The 22,665-nt window shown below is 44.3% G+C and overlaps 2 protein-coding genes and 1 long non-coding RNA gene across 3 annotated transcripts; 1 reads left to right on the top strand and 2 right to left on the bottom strand.

The window, feature by feature from the left end:
• Window positions 1-1,262: 1,262 nt before the first annotated feature.
• On the bottom strand, window positions 1,263-4,369 carry LOC146718119 (uncharacterized). The gene is made up of 2 exons (XR_014923245.1): window positions 2,249-4,369; window positions 1,263-1,515 (listed from the first exon to the last, which is right to left on the bottom strand). It is a non-coding gene; the product is annotated as an uncharacterized LOC146718119 (long non-coding RNA).
• A 22-nt stretch (window positions 4,370-4,391) lies between these two features.
• On the top strand, window positions 4,392-7,616 carry LOC146718120 (RNA-binding protein NOB1-like). The gene is made up of 5 exons (XM_085474290.1): window positions 4,392-4,824; window positions 5,426-5,665; window positions 5,808-5,905; window positions 6,714-6,858; window positions 6,998-7,616. The coding sequence occupies exons 1-5, from the start codon at window positions 4,591-4,593 to the stop codon at window positions 7,265-7,267; spliced, it is 987 nt and encodes a 328-aa protein (XP_085330416.1). The 5' UTR covers window positions 4,392-4,590; the 3' UTR covers window positions 7,268-7,616.
• Window positions 7,617-8,737: 1,121 nt separating this feature from the next.
• LOC146718121 (conserved oligomeric Golgi complex subunit 8-like) lies at window positions 8,738-20,245 on the bottom strand. The gene is made up of 5 exons (XM_085474398.1): window positions 19,762-20,245; window positions 19,093-19,300; window positions 10,339-11,163; window positions 10,084-10,252; window positions 8,738-9,549 (listed from the first exon to the last, which is right to left on the bottom strand). The coding sequence occupies exons 1-5, from the start codon at window positions 20,088-20,090 to the stop codon at window positions 9,290-9,292; spliced, it is 1,791 nt and encodes a 596-aa protein (XP_085330524.1). The 5' UTR covers window positions 20,091-20,245; the 3' UTR covers window positions 8,738-9,289.
• Between the last annotated feature and the right edge of the window lie 2,420 nt (window positions 20,246-22,665).

Consider the following 22,665-nt stretch of genomic DNA (forward strand, 5'->3'; position numbering starts at 1 on the left):
AAAGTTTTTCATTTTGAATATAAAGTTTTCATGCTTTTATTTTATTTTTTGAAGTCTTCAGTTTTAAACATAAAGTTTCCATTTTAAATATGAAGTTTTCATTAGTTTACACATAAAGTTTTCAATTTAAGGTTTGCATCATTTTAAGTATAAGGTTTTCATGCTTGTACTTTTAGAAGTTTTAAGTTTTCATTTCATAATATAAGGTTTTCATCCTTGTATTTTTTGAAGTTTCCATTTTATAATATAAGGTTTTCATCCTTGTATTTTTTGAAGTTTTCATTTTACATATTAGGTTTTCATCATTTTTAAAATATAAAGTTTTCATTTTACTTTTCATTCTTTTATTTTTTGTAAGTTTTCGTTTTAAAATATAAGGTTTTTATCCTTTATTTTTTTGTAGTTTTAGTTTTATTATTTTTTCCACTTGTTATTTCATTTACTATGATTTTCATTTCCTATGTTTTTCTTTTTATTATTTTCTTTTGTTTTATTCTTTAGACCAAATGACTGCCATTTCTGCTATGCTGACATTTTGAAAAATTAAAAATTGTTTAAGATACTTAATAAATAATCTTCACAGACAATTGTTGTATACATTTAAAATAAGTTAAACAGGAGGGAATGTTACAGGAAAAATGTTTCTATGTTTCTTTACCTTCTTTTAAATGTGCAAGCATGCCCTTTTGTCTATGGTTAGATTAGTTTAGAATTATCTTTTTAGACTTTCTCAGCAAAGACATACTGTTTTGGGACATATTGTTTTAGATTGTTTTATCTCTCACAGCCTTCTCCCAGCTCTCTGCTGACGAGACTAGCGCCACATATGGAGTTGTTTATTTTATTTGTTTTGTATTTTCTTATCCTGTTCTCACTGTCTTTCCTATAAAAATTACCAAGCCACTGTGCATGGTGTGAGTTGTCCTTAGCAGCTCACCCGTGTACACGTTTGATAAAGAAAGTAACTTTTGTCTCATTGTGTCTTTATTTCTCCTGGGTCTTTTACAGAGTTTTCCCCCAACAGGATCACAAAAAAAACAAAAGCGGAAAAATTCATGTGCCCGTATTCTCCAAAAGAAAAAAATTAAAGCATGTCAAACATAAATATACAAACACATTATGCATCTATGCACATCATCAGCCACGTTCGGGTTAGAAAATGATCTAAAAGTTTAAAGTGCAACAAAGAAACAATGAGAAATACTGATTGGAGAGCAGATACTGATTTCAGGGTTAATAAGGATTTTTTTGAGTCCCGACGGAGGAGCGCGAGTCCTGTCAGCTCATATCAGACGTCACAGCAGTCCAGACGTTTGGCCATCGTCTCATAACAGTCTGTCCAGATTTAAGACCGTCCTGTCCTGTAAAGTTTCCATCGGTCTTTGATCGCTTTTGCCGCTCCTGTCGTTGGCTAAGAAGGAAATAAATCCAGGAAGAGCAGCAGAGGCCTCAGGGTGCTGGCTGACACCCTGCAGCGACGGCGCGGCGTCCGTCAGGCCGTCAGCTTCAGTCGTCCTGCAGAGAAACGAGAGCGTCAGCCAGCAGTCATGTGACCCTTTAACTCACCATGTCCACACTACTGACAATAAATGTGAAAACATGTTGTTTCTCTTCATTTCGCTCTTTCTAGAGCTGATCACAAAGTTCTTACACTGTGAAGCGACTTCGTCAGCAGTTTACAAAGCATCCCGACAGCTCCTGCAGACTCTCCTCTAACGCCTCTGCACGGACCACAAATAAAACAGACACCTGTGCTGCCCTTACTAACCTCTGCTCAGAAGAAAACAAACTGGCTTTAAATATTTCTCTTGTGTACCGCTGACATTTTTTTAAACCACCTCCCAGTTTTTACCAGGAATTTAGTCTGGAAACTTTTTAGATGAGAATTATTACTGGTGCTCAGAGCAGAGTCTCCATCTACACCACAGAAATCTTCAAGTCAAAGAATCATTCAGGTGTGTTTTTAAAGATAAGTTGTGTGTCCTGAGCAAAGATCACGTCTGCGTTTGAACACCGACAGACGTGATCTTTGCTCAGCACACTGGCTTCCTCCAACTTCTACATGAAACGTACAATTAAAGTTAAAGAGTTAAATCTGGCCAATTTCATGCTTTTTACAGTCATGGTTCAAGAACCTCATGATAACACTTCCTGTTCTAACCAAAAACACAGAAACATGGAGGATTTTACTCCACAGTCATCGGGTCGCTGCTAATACAGGAAACAGCAGCACCTTTGCTAACGTTACCTGAAGATCGACTCTGAGGCCAAGTCTTCATGTCACATTTGTTCAATTAGCTTCTGGTAATCAATACGATCTCTCACCGAGCATTTCTGTCAAACGTGGTCCCAGAAAAACCAGCAGGAGTCAGTCGATCTACCGAGGCTGAAACCTCAGACTGAGCCTGACTGCAGTGTGAACGAGCAACAACCAGAAGTGTTCCTATCAAACTGACACAAACAGTGTTTTCAGATTTATCAGTGCAGACATGGAAGGAAGGAAGGAAGCAATCCCACAATCCTCTGCTCATCAGCGAGGACGCTCAGCCAGGCCACAGAGCAGCGAGGGGGAGGGACGGGATTTATCCGGACACCAGCGCACTCAAACACCCACCAACAGTCGGACGTCACGAGACCGTAACAGAGAGAGGCGGCTCGTTTGGTTTTAGCTGCTGCAGATTCAGAAATATGAGTAAATAAAAAAAGCTGCAGGTGTTTTTATCAGTTTCATCTGAGAGCAGCACAGAGAGGAGGAGGATTAGAGACGGGATCACACTGCTGGCCTCGCTCCATTAAGGACTAAATGCTTTATAAAAATAAAATAAAAAACCTTCCAGCTGCTTCCGAAGCCTCTGAGTGCTTTTACGTCTCCATAATGGCTTTTTGTAACCAGACCTGACTGAAACTGGAGATCGTCACGTGGGGTTTATCGTCCGTCCTTCTGGACACTAAAGACAACTTTATTTTAAAAATTAAACACCTGATAAGACCTGAAAGGAGCAACCGAGGCCATAAACTCACCAGGAAAGTATTTACCTGGGATACAAATCATATTTTCAAAGCACTTCTTTTTCAAACTGAGGAGTCGCCCCCTGCAGGTCATCAGAAAGGATGCAGGTTTAAGCTGCTTTTGCACTCAGTGCCTTCATCGTTTACCTTCTTTATTATTCCCAGATGTTAATGTAAGAATCATTTCTCATCTTTAATTTATCCAACTCGTCCTGCACCTCTCTGTCCTGGGATGAGATGAAACCTCAAACGTGTAAATTTCTGGTGACTTGAATTCCAAAAGAAGCTGATGAGTGATAATACAAGACTCCAGCAGCCGAACAGGCGACACACACACACACACACACACACACACACACACACACACACACACACACACACACATTCTGTGGTTAGAGGTGAGGAGCATTAGATGGATGGTGGAGGAGACAGGGGGAGGGGGCACCATGCCATGCTGAGAGCTTCCATGCCAAGCTGTCCACCAATCAGAATACACCCCCACCTACCTGCCCACCGTCCCCCACCAATGGGCTGGCTCTGTCTACCTGTCTGTCTGCAAACCAACCAATCAGACCACAGAATGAGGACACAGAAGAAGAAGGAGGAGGACAGACTGACAGCGGGCGTTCCTGGAAAATTCCTCCTCCACTCTTACAGCTCAGACCTGCGATGTTCAGGAGTTATCATCATTATTATTATTTACGCTTTGTTTACGCTAAGCTTTGTTCTGATGTTGTTTCGGAGCTCGTCTTCATTTCCTCAGACTTTTTCTATTCTTTTGTATTTTTGATGCGACAAACATTAAAAGCACGATAAGTGACGGTCTGAGACTTCATGCCGTGGCGAGAGGACGAGGAGCACCTGGACCTCACAGTCTCACCGACTCTCGCTGTAACGACTTCCTCAGAGGGTTTTAAATCCCTCTGCTGACACAGACGTCTGTGTTTGCACAGATAGTTTCAATGCTCAGAACCTTTCCTCTGTGAACGTGTCTTAAAGCGATCGTAGAAAACAGGCGAGAAGCTTCAGAAACCGAGCCGAGCTGCCTTTGTTACAAACACATACACAATCTCTCTGCCACTGATGAAACCAGCTCCATTATTCTGACTGTTCTAAGACCAAAGAAGCAGAGTTTAAAGTAACATCCACAGAATAAAATCATGGAGGACGGACTCTGTGAGCTGCATGTGTGAATGTCTGTCCCCTCCCACAGCCAGTGGCGTGGTTCCACCTCTGAGCACAGAGGTTTTGTGGTGCTGTGTCTTTACTGGGTTTTTTCCTGTGAAAACATGTGGAACTGGTTTGGAACATCGTGCAGTGGTTGTTAGTCCTCCACACTGAAGGGAGCCAGCTAGGGTGCTTTGGGGGTCCGACCGGAAAACCTGCAGCGCTGCAGGTTAACTGTTTCACCCAGGACAGAACCAGGACACACTGGAGAGGTTAAAGCTCGCAGCTGGGTGGAAATTCCCGAGAAAATGTCTGAAGAGAGGAACATCTGTTTTCCCCGGCCACTAAGGATGGATGGACAGACAGATGGATGGAGGCATGGGTGGATGGATGGACGGAGGCATGGGTGGATGAATGGAGTTGGGTGCCGTGTTGTTGGAAAAGAGATTGTGTCTCCAGGTTGTGCACGTAAACACAGCGTGTGTGTTATCGCTGCTGCTCTGTCAGGGTCCAGCGGAGGGTTTAAAATCGAGCGGCGGACAGAAACAAGCGGACACACGGACGACTTCGGACGGAGACCAGTTCAGCAGCTTTCTGTTCTGGAGGGATCCGCTCCTGACCTTCAGCGATGAGCTGCTGGGTTTACTGGTGAGTTGAAAGGGAAGAATGTTTTCATGCTGGGAGTCTCGTAGAGCAGCTTTGCATGATTCACAGTTCAGAATAATCCTTTGTGTTCCTCTGAGCCTCGGTTCAGCCCCTCAGTGAGCGCTTGTGGCTGAGTGTGACCGGCTGCAGTTTGCAGGAGACCTCGTTCATATTTAAAGGAGCCTCCATGAGACTTTGAGGGCTGCAGGCGTCTTTGTGTTTGCATGGTTTCACACGCCAGTCAGACTCTAGTGCATCAGTGCATTACCCTTTTATTTCTGTTGTTGTGTTGCAGCCTCTGAACTTCATGTGCATGCCCACCACCTCCACCTCCTGCAGCACATTTCAAGAGAAAAAGTAGTTCAAGTGTGATCTGAGGTCTTATTCTTGTAATGTGTAAATAGTGAATCGTGTGGAAAACGTTCCTGACGTTGATGGCGTGGGATAAACAGGGTTTCCTCCTCAACATCTCCCCGTAGGAAAGGATGCATGTGAGAGGAAGCAAGGAGACAAAGGAGGAATTTTACATCTCTCACTGAGTCATAACTTCTGTCACCTGTCAGACTGCAGTGATGATGATGATGATGATGATGTTTGTTTACAGAAAGAGGGCAACGAATCACCACAGACAGAGGAGAGGGCGGAGCAAAGGGCGTCGGCGGGCCAATCGGACGACGAGGACAAAGAGAACGAGCCTGATGACGAAGATGACGAGGAGGACGATGACGATGGAGGAGGATGGATCACTCCCGGTAACATCAAAGAGGTGAAAATGGACTCCGCTGATTGGACGGCTCCAGCTGACATCAAAGTCGGCTGTCTCACCACCGACTTCGCCATGCAGGTAACGGATGCAGACGGTGCATTCGCTGTTTTTCACCTTCTGTCTAAAGGTTTGTGTGAATGGTTTCAGTAAACCGCTGCGTGAATAAATATTCTCCTGCTTTACGCCGGACTTCAAAAAGCTTTCGCTGTCTGTGTCCCAGAACGTTCTCATTCAGATCGGACTTCACGTTCTCTCTGTGAACGGGATGCTGATCAAGCAGGCGAGGAACTACATCCTGAGATGTCACGCCTGCTTCAAGTGAGTCCGAACAAAGTTAACAAAACCTCTTCAGGCTGAAAGGGAGGCAGCTCGAATCCGTTCCAGCGAAAAATACAAAACACGACATTTAAAACATTTAAATTTATATCAAGAGTAGAATAAAGGTGCTGAACAAGTGAAAATGTCAGGACTGCTTTATTAAAAGAATAAAGATAAATTAATACATAAATAAAATGGACAAAGTCAATGAAAGGAATAAAATAAATAAATAAATGTATTAAATTGCTGCTTGAGTAGGTTAAAATAAAAATAATAAAACACAGTAAAAATGATGCTTACATAGAAAAATATAATAAAGGTGCTCCAGAGATACAGATGTAAATAAGGTCAAAATAAAACATCATGTAAAAATCTGAATATAATCCATTAAAGTGGCTCTACACCAGGGGTGGGAGGGCCGGCGTCCTGCAGGTTTTAGATCTCACCCTGGGTCAACACACCTGAATCACATGATTAGTTCATTACCTGGTTTCTGGAGAACTTCAGGACATGTTGAGGAGGTCATTTAGACATTTAAATCAGCTGTGTTGGATCTAAAACCTGCAGGACTCCGGCCCTCGAGGCCTGGAGTTCGCCCACGCCTGCTTTAAGAAAAAGCACAGATGTTAAAGTGGATCAGAACGATGGAGCGTGGAGTGCAGGGTTGGAACAAACCTAACATGAGAGGACAGATGTTCTTCAGACGGACAGATGTTAGTGACCTGTCCTGTTCTTAGAGGCTGTAAGGAGAATAAAGCGAGGGGTTGCCCGTCCAGGAGCATTGACCTGTTAAATGTTTCGATTCCAGGACGACGAGCGACATGAACAAAGCTTTCTGTCCTCACTGCGGGAACAGAACCCTGAAGAAGCTGGCGGTGACGGTGAACGAGGATGGCAGCATGCAGATGCATTTCTCCAAAAACCCCAAAGTGTTGAACCCCAGAGGGCTCCGGGTGAGACGCGGCGTTTTATCACTTCTAAAATGACTCTGCGTTCGCATCTGCAGCGTAAATCGTTTTTTCAGACCGCTTCAGTTCTGCCTGAGTCGGGTCTAAACGTCCTAAACATGATCGCTGCCGTCTTGTGTTTCAGCACACGCTGCCTCTGCCTCAGGGGGGGAAACACTCCACCAACCCCCAGCTGGTGGAGGACCAGCGCTTCCCCCAGCAGAGGCTCTCCCGGAAGGCTCGCCAAAAGACCGATGTCTTCAACCCGGACTACGTGGCCGGAGCGTCGCCGTTCTGTGAGAACGACATCTACAGCCGAGCCGCCAACCTGCAGATCAGAGACGGCCAGTGTGGCGGCGGCAGGAGGCGGGCCAACCCCAACGCCACCCGCAGGAAGTTCATCAAGAAGAAGTAAAGATGGCGAGCATGCATCGTGTTTAAATTAAAGGACCGGACCGTCATTTCCCAAATCATCCATCGGCTCACGTGCGACAGATTAACTCACCAGGTCTTCTGGTGCGTTCATGGACAGTCAGACATCCAAGACATGAGGATTAACTACAGCTCTAAACACGGTGTTCAAAGCAGAAGAGACGCGCGTGACAGCCAGAGGAAGTCGATGACACTCGGCGACACACGGGCGAATTAACTGCTGGCAGCACGAGTGACTCTAACAATACCAGCTCCAGATTATTACAGATTACATAGCATCCCTTATGGAACGAGCCAGAATAATAAATACATTAAAAGTGTGTGAAATTTCACATCGGTGTCTGTTTCTGCTCATTACCTCCACCACAGAGGCAGGAGCGCGCTCGGTCTGCAGGGCGGCGACGTGATACAGAGATTCTGCTACATATCAGGATTTCTGTGAGTGAAGAAGGAAGAAATAAAGCTCTGCTCCTAAACACTCGCTGCTGGAGACGTTTCTCCTCCAGTCGATTAGATGAAGGATGGCAGAGGTGGATGAACATCTGTAAGAGCAAACGGCAGTACTGAACGGACCAATAACGGTCACTCTGGGTTACACGGCTACAGCGTGCAGGTGCACATCAGGTTCAGGGTTTAAACAACGACTAAGGTGTAAATCCTCCTTCCTTCAAATTTTGCCAGACGTAATATTCTTATTAAAATATTTGTTTTAGAGAGCAGTGAAACCTTTCACAGCGAGTCTGCTTGAACTACGTTATAGTTTCCAGCTCAGTGTTTATGGCTGATCTTCAGTATTTTACATCTTTATGATAAAAACATCATCATGAGAAACATTTCTAACTGTCCTGTAACGTCGGGGTCCTGCACTGAAAAACGCAAACTGACTTCTCTGCAGTTTTCACTTTGTAAAGCCGGACCAAACGTGACCCTTCAGTGGGCTGCCTCTGGGGCCGAGGGCCACATGTTCGACATAAATAAACTTTATTATTGATTACAATTTCATGCTTTGGCGTGTGGTTAAACGGTAACACCACTGTGTGCCGCATAGTGCTGGACCTTTTACGCCTTTATCTTCTCGTTGCACCTTGTGAGTCACTGAAGTTGTGCCAGAAATGCTGTGTTTCTATGGTAACACAGCATTACATCATTGAATTGTCCCGTCGCCGTCTGACAGTAAAATTACACAAAAACCAACGATTCAAACACGACGCAGAGGGAGAACATGATCACTGGAAGGTTTATATTTTTAAACAGGAAAATAAGACCTAACAGGCAGGTGTAGTAAGGCTGTTAGTTGGTGGAAGTAGCGTCCACGAGGTGCTCACCTGTAGATCTGTGAAGGTGGAGATCCTTGAGTTTATCTTCAGATATTCCAGACAGGTGGAGATCAGCTCAGACTGACCGTGACTGTGCAGAAACTGCAGTACGCTCCTTTAAACATGAGACTGACTCGTCAATATAATTGATCTTTATTGATTTCCAATGAATCTTTGAATCAAAGTGAAAGATTTGTGTCCAGACAGTTTAACAAACCCACCATGTAAATCAGACACAGCTGACGGACTACAACTCCCAGCTGACGGACTACAACTCCCAGCTGCCTCAGCAGAAAAAGCTCAAAGATGAGGCCGACGCTGGATGAAAATGCAGAGTCAGTTTCTGCCCTTCAGGACTTTCCTATAATAAACCAAACTTTTGGTTTTCTCACATTTGTGACACGTTACCAGGAAAACACAAACATTCAGTTTTTCCTTCTTAAAGGACGAGAACGAGCTGAAGATCTCCGGGAGCAGAGTTAAAATCAGGTGGACTCCATCATCGATGGAAAAAGAAGCAAACTAAACTATTTGCTTATTTTCCTTCTACGTTAGTGAGTAAACCTTTAAATAAGAGAAGAAATGTCACCATTAAAGCCTTTTTCTCACATATATAAAAATATTTTAATGCTTCAGTTTTGACAGATGTCCGTCACAGGATACAGTTTAGAGCCAGCGTTTCCTCGCCTTCACTCCTCGTCCTGCTTCGGCTCTTTAAACTCTGTCTTTGTCAGTTCAGCTCCGGGTTTGGAGTCTCTGACATCGGATGGGGTCGGCGCCGGTTCTTTGGGCTCCATGTCAAACGTCAGGCTGCTCAATTCTGCCGTAATGTCGACCTCTGGCACCGGCGGCTCCTTCTGAGGAAGCAGGAAGTCCAGAGGCTCGAGGACTGTGGCGAGGTCGATGGAGCCCAGATGGCCGTACTTGTGCAGCTGGGTGGGAGGAACACCTGCGGAGAGACAACAGATTTGATTCAGACCAAACTCTGCTGCTCAGCACTTCTTAAGCTATTTTAGCCATTACAAAGAATAACTTTGAGAAGAGAGTCCAGGGCAAAAAAAGAAAAAGAGGTTAAAGATTTTTTTCTCTTTTAAACTAATTTTGTGAAGTTTTCTTCTCATTGACTGATTGGACCAAAAGTTTAACTTTACTACACAAAAAAAGCTTGTGTGGTGATTTTGTGGTTTTATTAGTGCCCCCTACAGGCTGAAGCGGTCATTACTCCAAATTCAGACCATGGTTTCACAAATGTCCCAGTGGCTACGCCCATCTTTTATGTACAGTCTACCATGTACGTTCATGCGGTTTCCAGCCCGAGACCGAAGGTGACCAACAAGAACAACAACGCAAGGACAACAGTTTAAACTGAGACCGCATTATTGGAATAACGGCTTCACTTCCAGGCCCGTCGTTAAACGTCTTCAGCATCACCGCGTCCGTTTTAAACGAAGAAACAAACTCAGACGTTGCTGCGAGTCCTCACCCAGGATGAGAGCGAGCTGAGCCGGTGGAAACAGGACCTGCAGGCAGCGGTTCAGGAAGGGCAGCAGGTCTTCAGCGTACGCACAGCAGAACTGAATAAACAGCTCCTTCTCCCGGCTGCTGAAGGCCGTCTCCTCCGCCCGGTGAAACACCAGAATCTGACGGGTCACCTGACAAAAAACGACACCGTCAGCAGCTGTTAATCCAGCATCAGTCTGACTTTAACCCAGATTACACCAAAGATCCAGCTGCTCACCATCTTCAGGGCTTCCTCCAGGCATTTGGTGACATTCTCCACCACTCCGATGGGGCAGCAGAGGCGGAGGTCGTTGAAGGCGGTCAGGATGTTGTTGAGAAAGCAGGCGAGCGGCTGGAAGTCCAGCAGGGACATTGGGGGCTGCAGGGTGCCGGGCTGCGGGGCGGGGGCTACGACGGGGATGGTCCCTGCCAGCACTGAGGGCAGGGCGATGAGGGTGTACAGGTTCATGTCCTCCTGGAACTTTTCCACCGCCTCCTTCACGGCTCCGCGGAACGTGTCCACCGCCACCCGCTGGAACATGGGCGCCAGCTGCCCGCGGAAGTCCGCCCCCACCCTGCTGAAGGACAAACCGAAGTACATGCACTGACCCAGCAGGGAGTCCAGGCGGCTGCCCACACCCCGCTGCAGGTCCCTCTCTAAGGTCTCCAGGAACTCTGCCACCTTGTGCACCACCCAGCCGTGGAAGATGGCGCCCTCGTTCACAGCCATGAGCCCACCGGCGGGGGGCACTAGCGGGTCCTCGTCAGAGAAGATGGCTCTGTACTGGGTGATGATGTCAAACATGTGCACCCTGCAGGCCTCGATGGTCTTGGTGATGTGAAAGTAAGCATCGTTTTCAGGGATGGCGGCGAGGATGGAGTGCAGCCAAGTGCTGCGAGCCTGCAGGAACTTCACCCGCAGCTCCGCCTCCGTGAACACGTCCATGCGCCGCAGGTAACCGATGACGCGGAGGCACACGGGAAGCTGGGAGTTGCTGCGGAGCTGCTGCAACAGCTGGTTGAGCATCAGCTGAGCCGACTGACGCACTTCACGCACGATACCCTAAAGATGGAGAAGGTCAAAGGTTAGAGGAGCCGAAACATTAGATGTTCTCCACAGTGACCTTTTCTGTTTTATATCTCAGCAAAGAGAAAGTTTCTCAACTGTTTTTCTCCAGTTTTTGTCAATTTAGAGTTTAAACTAGCGATTTCCAGCCTGTACCTGAACCTGAGCCCCATCAACAACCTCCCGCAGTCACATTTTAGCTTTTTCACCTTCTCTGAAAGCCTGCTTTATTCCAGCTGGCCAACACCTGGAAGCCTGCTGAGGGGCAACACCCAGAGCTTGTTAGCTGTGCACGTAACAAAAGAAAACTGAGTATTCAGAGCGGTCTGGAGCCTGAGCTCTTTAATTCTCTTCACACGTGTAATTGTTTATTTGAACATTTTTTCTCCAACATCACACGACAGAAAATCAAAGAAAAGTAACGTTTATTTAGCCCTAACAGTTCATTTTCCTAAATAACATTTAGAGTTTCTGTAAGAGCCAATTAAAGGTTAATTTTATTGGTACTGGTAAAATGATTAGAGGAGAAATATATATGTTTGATGTTAAGAATATAATTCTAGTTGATTTTAAAATACTGTTTGTTAAATGTATAGAATAGAGAAGTGCAACATTCTAAAGCGCTTTTTAGTATTTTGAGCTTCCGGCGCACTGTAGTTACGAGTTGGATAAGCTGGAAGCGACACAGTTTTTTGACCGAGTCTTGCCATGTAAACTAAAAGTGTCAATAAACATATTGTTTGCAAGAAGGATGCTTGGACTTGCTCGCGTTTCAATGCATGTTGCCGGACTGACTCCTAACGGCGGTACAGAAGAGTGAAATAGGGACGGAGTGCCGCCGCTACATAAGTCAAAAAACTGAGCTTCACCGACATGTGGAGGATCGGCTGCACGGCGCTCGGACGGAAGGGAGCAACCTAACGGAAAGTAAGAGGCACTGCTTAAGGATGCTGGCACCGAACCGGATAATTCTTTGGATTATTCTGTAGAAGAAGGTAACAAACTCTCTTAGTACTTCGTGCAGTAAGAAGAAAAAGACGTTTTTTGGAGGCTTGTTAAGTCTGGTGGAAAACGAAAGTGAAACTTAACTGCGTGCTATCGTCAAACCCGATCTCTTTTTTCTTTCTTTGTCTGTGGGACTGCATGTTGTAAAACAAGATTTGATGCGGTCTATGCGGAGTTTTTGGCATGTTATGAAGATGGTTTACACTATGTCTATTAAAGATTCTAAGCAGAAGACAAATAGTGCATGCTAATTGAGCCAATAAACCCCTGCAACTTATAAGATGGCGGAGGAAAGAGAGGTGGGAAGAACATGCAAGTTAACAGAGAAAGCTTTGGAAGAAAAATTACACAGATGGATTGCCTTAAGAAGACGAACATTAGGAACAATCACAGGCAAAATAAAGGAGATAAAGATAATGATGAGTGATGCTCAGAACCTTCAAAATGTGAAAGAAATAATGGAAAGTGACTTTGCATTGGCTCTGAATGAGTTTCACAGTCACAATAACCAGGTTATGAGCCTTTTGTCTGAAGAAGAAAAAATATTTGACCAGGACAATTGGTTTGAGCCCAAAATGGCATCTATAAGAGAGTTTATGCAAACAACAAAGAAATGGATCGCAGAGGATCATAAGCATATGATTCCAAATGAAACTGAGCAGCAGGAGCACATTACAGATGACTTGGAAGAAGCTGTTAACCCAGATGACAGCGCATCACAGGTTGGAGCTAGAAAGGATGCAGTTCATAGCTCGCGTGGGTCTCAAGTCAGCCGAGCATCTACAACATCTAGAGTTTCCTCCACTCGTGCTAAACAGGAGGCAGAACACGCAGCCTTGCTGGAACGAGCCGCAGCATTGAAGAAAAGGCAAGAACTTGAGTTGGAGTTGGCCAGGATTAGGCAACATCTTGAGCTGGAAACAGCAAGAGTCAAAGCGGAAAAGGAAGAGTTAGAGTTGGAGACTGCACTAGCGGAAAGTCAAGCAAAATTAAAGGTGCTCAAAGAATATGAAAGATCTGAAGATGGTCTGAGCAGTTATGTGTCAATACAAAGATCGCAAGGTCGAGAAGTTAAAAAGGAAAGAGTTGGCATAATGCTCCCACAACAAGCTGATGTGAGTAGTCACGCTAATTCACAAGTGCAAAACTCACAGGTACCACAACTGTCTCATCCAGTCTCCACTCATGGGCTTAATGCTCACGTTGACAGAAGTGATGATCTATTGTCAGTCATGCAGAAACAGAATGTAATCACTGAGTTACTTGTGAAACAGCAGCAGTTGGCTCAGTTGCCATCAAAGGACATTCCGGTTTTTAAAGGTGATGCACTACAGTATAAGGCCTTCATAAGAGCCTTCGAACATGCAGTAGAGCAAAAGACTGATAACGAGCAAGATAAGCTGTATTTTTTGGAACAGTTCACTGCTGGCGAACCACAGGAGCTAATTCGCAGTTGTGTACACATGACTCCTAGCAAAGGTTACCGTGAGGCCAGACGGTTGCTACATAAGCACTATGGAGATGAGCTAAGGATCGCAAGCGCATTCATTGAGAAAGCACTCAAATGGCCGCAAGTGAAAAATGACGATGCAAAGGCATTAAATGCCTATGCTATGTTCCTGACTGGCTGTCGCAACACCATGGAGGATGTTGAATTTTTGGAAGAGATGGATAATCCAACCAATCTACGCACAGTGATATCCAAGCTGCCCTACAAAACCAGAGAACGTTGGCGCGTAGAAGCATTTGAACTCCAAGAAAAGAGGGGCAAAAGAGCAAGATTTGCAGATTTGGTGAACTTTATAGACCGCCAGGCTAAAATAGCTATGGATCCACTCTTTGGTAATATCCCAGACAACCGTGCAGCGACAAGTGGAAAGACTGACCAAAAGGAAAAATATCCAGCAAAGAAGGAGTTTCGAGGAAGCAGTTTTGCCACCAACATTTCCGCCGAGAACAAAAGACTGCAAAAAACAAACGTTAAAACTGAAAATTCAATCAAGACAGCAAGTGCCTTTGAGAAGCCATGTTTGTATTGTCAGCAGCCTCACACTCTTGCTTCTTGTGGAAAGATTAAGAATCAACCACACAAAGAACGTGTGGATTTCTTGAAGTCAAAGGGACTCTGTTTTGGATGTTTGGTTTCTGGGCATCTCAGCAAGTTCTGCAAGCGCAGAATGGAATGTAAAGAGTGTTCACTAAAGCACCCAGACATTCTGCACATGGGGAGAAAAGAAAGTTCTGTGGAAACAGAAAGGGAGGATGTTACTGATGGTAATGAGGCACCTTGTGCTCAAGTTCCTGTCAGTCAAGAGACTTGTGGGCTTACAGGGGCTGGAGAAGAGGAGTGTGTGCTCTCTATAGTACCAGTCAGGATCAAATCTAAAATGAGTGATAAATATATAGAGACATATGCCTTTTTGGACCCGGGAAGCACGGCAACATTCTGCACGGAAGATCTACAAAGGAAACTGAATGTTAAAGGAAAGCCTACACGGATACTTCTAAGTACCATGAGTCAAGAAAAACCAGGAGAACAGAAACTCATGAACAGTTTTGTTATATCAGACCTGGAAGTGTGTGGGTTGGAAGATTCCAAGTTCGTTGACTTACCCAAGGTGTTCACTCACACTAGTATACCTGTGAGTAGTGGAAACATACCCAAGCAGTCAGACATCCAGAAGTGGCCTTATCTACATGAAGTGAGGCTACCAGAGATAGAGGCTAATGTAGACCTGCTTATAGGAGCCAACTGTGCAAAAGCAATGGAGCCATGGCGTGTCATTAATGGACAAAATGGAGGTCCTTATGCAGTGAAGACCACCATTGGTTGGGTTGTGAATGGACCCATAAGAAAAGAACTAAATGACTCAGAAAACAAAGAACCGCATTTCTCAGTGAGCCGAATCTCCTTAGTGGAAGTTGAGAAGCTACTGGTCCAACAGTATAACATCGATTTTTCAGAACGTAATTATGATGACAAAGAGGAAATGTCACAAGAAGACAAACAGTTTCTACGAGCGGTAGAAAAGACAACGACCTTCGAAAATGGACACTATAACATTGGATTGCCACTTAAGAATGAGAATCTTCAAATGCCAAACAACCATTGTGTTGCGGAGCAGCGGATAGCATGTTTGTTCAGAAAGTTTAAGAAGAATCCTCAGTTTTTTGAAGATTATAAGTGCTTCATGGAAAACATCATCACCAAGGGCTATGCAGTTCCAGTGCCAGACCACCAGTTGAGCCGTGACGACAACAGAGTGTTCTATATACCACACCATGGGGTGTATCACCTGAAGAAGAGAAAGTTACGGGTCGTGTTCGACTGTACGGCTTCATACCAGGATATGTCTCTAAACAAGGAGTTACTGCAGGGACCGGATCTGACTAACACACTGGTGGGTGTTCTTTTAAGATTCCGTGAAGAGCCAGTAGCGCTGATGGCAGACATTGAATCAATGTTTTACCAAGTCAACGTACCAGAAAGAGATGCTGATCTTCTTCGTTTTCTCTGGTGGCCAGATGGCAAGCTGGATGAGCCCATGAAGGAATATAGGATGATGGTGCACCTCTTTGGAGCTACTTCCTCACCAAGTGTCGCCTCATATGCGCTAAGAAGAACGGCAGAAGATCACAAGGAAGAAGCATTGCCAGAAGCTGTTCAGACAGTCCTGTGCAACTTCTACGTAGATGACTGTCTTAAAAGTGTAGCTACAGAAGAGGCTGCAGTGAAATTAGTCAGTGATCTTTGTGCTCTGTGTACCAGTGGAGGGTTTACATTAACAAAATGGACAAGTAACAGTAGGAAAGTGTTGATGTCAATTCCTGAAGAACACAGAGCCAACGAGGTGAAAGATCTGGATCTTAGGCATGACACTTTGCCAGTTGAGAGAACTCTAGGTGTACAGTGGAACACAGAAACAGATAACTTCACTTACACTATAAGGTTGCAAGACAAGCCAATGACACGAAGAGGCATTTTGTCAGTCATTAATTCAATTTATGACCCTCTTGGCTTTCTAGCACCAGTCATCTTGCCTGCAAAGCTTTTGTTGAAAGATCTCTGTAAAGAGCAGCATGGTTGGGACAAAGAGATCAATGAAAAGCATGCAAAAATTTGGAAAAAATGGAAAGAAGACATTGTACTCCTCTCCAACTTCCATGTGAGTAGATGCCTAAAGCCTACAGGTTTCGGATGCACTGTTGTTGCGCAGTTGCACCATTTTTCCGATGCTTCAGATTACGCATATGGAACTGTCTCTTACCTGTTGATGGAAAGTAGACAAGGCAAGAGACATTGTGCCTTTCTCATTGGGAAATCCAGAGTTTCTCCGCTCAAGCAAGTCACAATTCCTAGGCTTGAGCTGACTGCAGCAGTGATTTCAGTGAGGATGGACAGATTACTGCGACAAGAACTTCAAGTTCCTCTGCAACAATCAGTCTTTTGGACGGACAGCACAACTGTGCTTAGATACATTGATAGCGAAACATCTCGCTTCAAAACATTTGTTGCAAATAGAGTTTCACTGATTCGAGAAGCAACCAAGCCATCGCAATGGAAGTATGTGACATCGGCAGAAAATCCTGCAGATCAAGCAAGCAGAGGGTTAAAGGCAAAAGATCTGTTGGAAGGAGGTTCATGGATTCACGGGCCGAACTATCTTCTAGATGAAAACGAATGGCCAGAACAGCCAGTGAGAAAGAAGGAAAACCTTCAAAATGATCCAGAAGTCAAGACTTCAGCAACGGTTAATATACTGACAGTTGAGGAAGGCATGGAACCAATGAAACGTGTGATAGACTACTATTCAGACTGGAATAAACTGAAAAGAGCAGTAGCCTGGATAATGAAGCTAAGGAAGGTGCTGTGGATGTTAAAAGAAGAAAGAAAACAGTACTCAAAAATAGTACAGAAAAATGAAAATGATTCTGAAAAGCAAAAGTTAAAGTTGCAAGTGCACATGAGGACATTTAAATCTGCAATGGGAAAGAAAGCGCTTGCTTTGGAGGATCTTGAGGCTGCCGAATCAGTAATCGTTCGTTTCAGCCAGAAACAGCATCATGGAGAGGAGATCAAAATCCTACAGGAGGGAGGACAGCTCAGTTGTAGCAGCCAGCTGTTCAAATTAGACCCAGTTCTTCGGGATGGGATGCTGAGAGTTGGCGGCAGACTCAATAAATCAGGCTTGCCAGAAAATGCTAAACAACCAGCAATTCTTTCTAAACACAGCAAAATCTCTGAAATCATTTTGAGAGACATCCATCAACGAACTGGTCACTGCGGTCGCAATTATGTGCTGGCGCAATTTCGATGCAGATATTGGATTCCTCAAGCCAATTCGGCAATTAGAAAGATAATCAACAAATGTCAAACTTGCCGTAGGATTTCTGGAAGGGTTGGTGAGCAGAAGATGGCAGACTTACCTGAAGACCGTCTTCTACCAGACAAACCTCCGTTTACAAACACTGGTGTCGACTACTTTGGCCCATTTGATGTCAAGCGGGGCCGGGGTACTGTCAAAAGATATGGTGTCATGTTTACCTGCCTCATTCTCAGAGCTGTGCATATTGAAGTTGCAGACAGTCTTGACACAGACTCCTGTATCAACGCGATTCGACGTTTCATCTGCAGAAGAGGTCAAGTTACCATCATGAGGTCAGATAATGGCACAAACTTTGTGGCAGCGGAAAGGGAGTTGAGGGAAGCCATTCAAAGACTGGATAACGACAAAATAGAAAGAGTCCTACAACCAAAAGGTATAAAGTGGATTTTTAACAGCCCGGCTGCTTCACATCAAGGTGGAGTTTGGGAGAGACAAATTCGAACAGTGCGTCGAATTCTCAGCGCTCTCTTGAAGGAACAAGTGCCAAATGAAGATTGTCTTCATACAATAATGTGTGAGATTGAAAGCATCATTAATGGCAGACCTCTCACAAGCGTCTCAGATGACATAAATGACGTTGAAGCTTTAACGCCGAGCCATCTGTTGCTGCTTAAGTCACAGCCCCTCATGCCTCCAGGTGTCTTCAACAAAAATGATGCATACACCAGAAAAAGATGGAGACAGGTTCAATATCTAGCAGATTTGTTTTGGACCAGATGGACTCGTGAATATCTTCCACTTCTGCAAGAGCGCCAGAAGTGGCTGAAACTAAGGAGAAACTTCGTGGTCGGAGATCTTGTGCTGCTGGTGGACAGTTCTTCTCCACGCAACTCCTGGCTCATGGGGAGAGTGGTTGAGACGTTGCCAGACTCAAGTGGAACAGTCCGAAGATTGAAAGTAAAAACTAAAAGCAACATCCTGGAAAGACCTGTTAACAAGTTGTGTCTTCTGGAGGAGGCTTCATCTGAGCGATGAAGAGAAGGAATGTTTGTTCATGGACATTACGATTAGGTTGGCTCTTAATGATTGATGTGTAAGTTAGTAATTGTTTAGTTCTCTCGCCTAACCAATTAGGGGCCGGATGATGTAAGAGCCAATTAAAGGTTAATTTTATTGGTACTGGTAAAATGATTAGAGGAGAAATATATATGTTTGATATTAAGAATATAATTCTAGTTGATTTTAAAATACTGTTTGTTAAATGTATAGAATAGAGAAGTGCAACATTCTAAAGCGCTTTTTAGTATTTTGAGCTTCCGGCGCACTGTAGTTACGTAGTTGAGGAGTTGGATAAGCTGGAAGCGACACAGTTTTTTGACCGAGTCTTGCCATGTAAACTAAAAGTGTCAATAAACATATTGTTTGCAAGAAGGATACTTGGACTTGCTCGCGTTTCAATGCATGTTGCCGGACTGACTCCTAACGGCGGTACAGAAGAGTGAAATAGGGACGGAGTGCCGCCGCTACAGTTTCATTCAGGCAGTAAAAAAACCCCAAACACACCCGCTTTTTGGTCAGCCTGGTCTGGACTCACCTGGATGACGGGCAGCGACGAGTGTTTCTTCTCCAGCCTCTTCACGTATGCCGCCAGCTCCAGAGCCTCTTCGTAGTAGCCGTTGCGGACGCAGGTGTCCATGAGCTGAGGAATCTCCAGAATCTCCAGGATCTCCGTGTGGCGGTTCAGAGTGAGGCTGTTCATCCGGCGGCTTGCTCCGATCTCCTCCGCCTCTTTCATGAAGTGCCTGAAAACAAAATGAGCCCCCAAAGCTCAGAGAGACAGCACAACAGCAAAAACACAACTATGTGTAACACGTAACACTTTATAGCTCTAAGAACCTTTTATTATCTTTCATTAATGTTCCCAGTCTGTAGTTTTGTTCTGGTTGTGGCTAAAGTCTGGCTGCCTGTTTTTTATTCTGAAAGGAGGCTGACGAGCCAGCTCAAGGGAAATTAATCTGCTGCTGTTTTATTCCCAGTCAATTCACCTTCTGTGGCATATTCCTAAGAAAATAACTAAGTTATTCACTTTGTGATCCTACAGTGAGCTACAATAATAATAATCTGCATCTCTCTCCTTGATCAGTTCATCCTGTGTGCTTTTTAAAAAATATCTAAAGTTTTTATTAACCTAACAGTAAATGATGACACTTTTATAGACCCCAGTTTCCTCCTGCTGACATCCCCTCCACAGGGAGCCACCGACCTGCAATTCTCTCCGAAGCGGGGCAGCTTGTCCAGCAGCCGGGACACGCTGCTCTCCACCCGCCCGAAGTCCCGGTAGATGTGCTCGGTGCAGTCGGCGGTGCGGATGAAGGTCTGGTAGTTGGAGAAGGCCAGCTCCCGGGTCTGCTGCAGGATCTGAGCCCGCTCCTCCGCCAGCCTCTCCGGCTCCCGACCCAGCTTCTCCACCCCGAAGGAGCTGAGCTCCGACAGGTAGGCCGCGAAGTCCGGGTTGTCCCTCCAGCTGTCCGGGAAGCTGTCCTTAAAGATGGACGCCAGGATGCTCTCATCCTCCACGTCCACCGCCGCCATGTTTACCGCTGCAGGTTCACGGAGTCCCGGTTCACAAACTGACAGATTTCCTGGTTGTAAACAACCGGAACATCCAGTGCTGACGAACACGTCCCGGTTCTTCTTCTTCTCCTTCTGACGCGTGTCAAAAAAGCTTAAAGGTGAAATACTGCCACCTGCCGGTGTTGTGCCAAAAAGTCATTTCCGAAGTTTCTTTGTTTTTGTTTTGTTTTGAATGTATACTATAATAGGTATATATGAAATACATAGAATATATTTGTGACTCTGATTTATTGAGTTATTATATCTATTTTGTCCTTTTTGGTCACTTAAATCATGTTTCTATAACTGTGACGTTACATTTGTTGGCCACGTCTCTCTGGAAAAAGACATTTCTGTTGCTAAAAACTGATAACTCAGCTATTATCAAGGCAGCTTCTGCCTTGAGATAGGGTTTCTTTTTTTTTTGTGGAAAGTGAATGAATTATTCATGAGAGAGATGTCTAACACTTTTTTCACAGATTACAGGCCAACAATTAATTTATGACTGTTTAAATGTTTTTGCAAATATCACCAACACCAATATGAATAATTACTAGGATACTGATTTACCTGTATAATAATATGATAATAATATTCTAAGTACATTACAGTACAGTAAGTATATATGATACTGTAATAGAAAAATTACACACACTCGTTAACCTCTCAGTGAACCTCTGCACCAAAGCCTAGTGAGGCTAAAAATAGCCTAAATTAATTTAAACGAATTACGTTATTACAACTAATGCATAGACTGGCCATGGGCATACCGGGCATTTGGTGATTTTTCGTTTTTATGGGCCGATGGTTTTTTGTTTGTTTGTAACAGTATAAACAATGAAAGGTGGTGGATTGGCCAGATGCTGGCAGATGTGTAAGAAGTTGTTTGGTGGTGGCTATGGCGGAGCTCCCACTGAGGCCAGCAGGTGGATGAGGGAAAGGGGAGGCAGGAGGAGGAGGAGAGCCCCGAGGCGGCCGCCGGTCCGAGTGTCAGGTGAACTGAACTTCAGGTAAGAAGTTATGACCTGCAGTCTATCTGGGTCAGATATGAACCAAGTTTAGGTGGAGTTTATTTTCATGTTGCTGACTTTTTACAGTCAGTTACAATAACTTGTACTGACAGAGTTCCTATACAGCTGGGTGGGTGCTATGATGTTACTGATAGTGAACTTTACTTTATTCATAAGGTTAGTTAGTAGAGTTGCCAACCGTCCTGTAAAAACGGAATCATCAGAGAAAATATTACGCGTTTCGTGTTGAGCTGAGAAGAGACGCAGTTTGTCCCGGACTTCAGCTATAATGAAAAAGACACAAAGCTGGATTTATTCTGCGTCTTTACGCTGTTAGCTGCCTCTTCTTCGCTCATTCAATCATGAAACTGATCAATGATCAACTGATCGGCTTTTCTCTCTCGTTTGTTGATCGCCCACTTTGCGCCAGAAACAGGAAACCAGCAGATGTCGCGCTAAACAACAGCAGCACGTTTAAGCTGGATCAGCTGTTGTTAGAATTTATTTAATATTAATTTCTAGTATCAGCTGATGTTTGCTGGAGCCACAGCTCTAAAACTGCTGGTCATGATGTCGGTTTGGTTATGTGAGAGGGAAACATGAAGATGAAACCAGGAGATGTCCTTACTGGATCATCAGAGCTGAACAGGTGATGGAGAAACAGGTTTACCTTTTAGATGACATGAATGAGTTGAAGTTATCAACTGTTTCTGAGAGACAAATAACACCAGGATCCTTTTTTATGTAGCTGACAGCTGGTAACTGTGCAGGGGCGGGTCTAGCAAAGTTTTGCCAGGGGGGCAGGTAGGGCATTAACAGGGAGAGGGGGGCACAAAGAAATACTTTTCTTTCTTATTCTCATTTAAAATGTCTCGCTTTTAATAAATAATTATCTGAATCTTACAACCAAAGTTTTCATCTGATGTACAATGTATAGAAATCCTACATATACCAACAAGACTGTACATCACTGTCACAACAGCGTTTGTTTTCATTCAAAGGCTTTATGGCTTTTCCTGTAATACCTGGTGGGCCGGTCACTAGTCAAAATGCCCGGACCGATTTTTTGTCCCAATCCAGCCCTGAACTAATGAATTAATTTCCTAATTAATTTAGTTTTATTTTAGTTTTGTAAATACACAATGTCATTTTAGATAGCTTTCATTTTCTTACAAAGCTGCTTTTCTTTCAGTGCAGCTTAAATCATTAGAGGCAAATTTAGAGGGGGCGGGTAACCAGGTTTATGAGAAACTAAAAACCAAATTTAGAAAAGGGACAGATATGTGAGGGGGAAAATACTTAATCACAAGAAAATAAAAGATGCATTTAGGAGAAATTATAAGGAAAAAAATCTAAATTTACCAGAAAAGATTTGAGAAAAAGGGAAAAGTTTGGCAAACGTAACAAAAATAAAAACAAAGAGAAACATGTCAAATCTGGAGAAATGGAAATTTAAGATAAATACCGCTAAGTTAACGGCGCTACTGAAAAGTTCAACCTAGTGATCGTTTTCTACAGTCATGACTTCGAAGCGTATTTGTTAA

Source organism: Copadichromis virginalis, linkage group LG1 (genome assembly GCF_057382275.1).
Source record: "Copadichromis virginalis isolate Kocher_CV1m ecotype Utaka linkage group LG1, C_Virginalis_male_GT1.1, whole genome shotgun sequence".
NCBI classification, from domain to species: Eukaryota; Metazoa; Chordata; class Actinopteri; order Cichliformes; family Cichlidae; genus Copadichromis; species Copadichromis virginalis.

Bases quoted from the DNA above. Each gene is read 5' to 3' on its own strand.
- LOC146718121 (XM_085474398.1), bottom strand. From the start codon at position 20,090: ATGGCGGCGGTGGACGTGGAGGATGAGAGCATCCTGGCGTCCATCTTT. The intron at 19,301-19,761 runs GTCGGTGGCTCC...TTTTGTTTTCAG, and splicing joins CGCTTCGGAGAGAATTGCAG to GCACTTCATGAAAGAGGCGG. The intron at 9,550-10,083 runs GTGAGGACTCGC...GTCTCTCCGCAG, and splicing joins TCAGCTCGCTCTCATCCTGG to GTGTTCCTCCCACCCAGCTG.
- LOC146718120 (XM_085474290.1), top strand. From the start codon at position 4,591: ATGGAGTTGGGTGCCGTGTTGTTGGAAAAGAGATTGTGTCTCCAGGTT. The intron at 5,666-5,807 runs GTAACGGATGCA...TCTGTGTCCCAG, and splicing joins CCACCGACTTCGCCATGCAG to AACGTTCTCATTCAGATCGG. The intron at 5,906-6,713 runs GTGAGTCCGAAC...TTTCGATTCCAG, and splicing joins AGATGTCACGCCTGCTTCAA to GACGACGAGCGACATGAACA.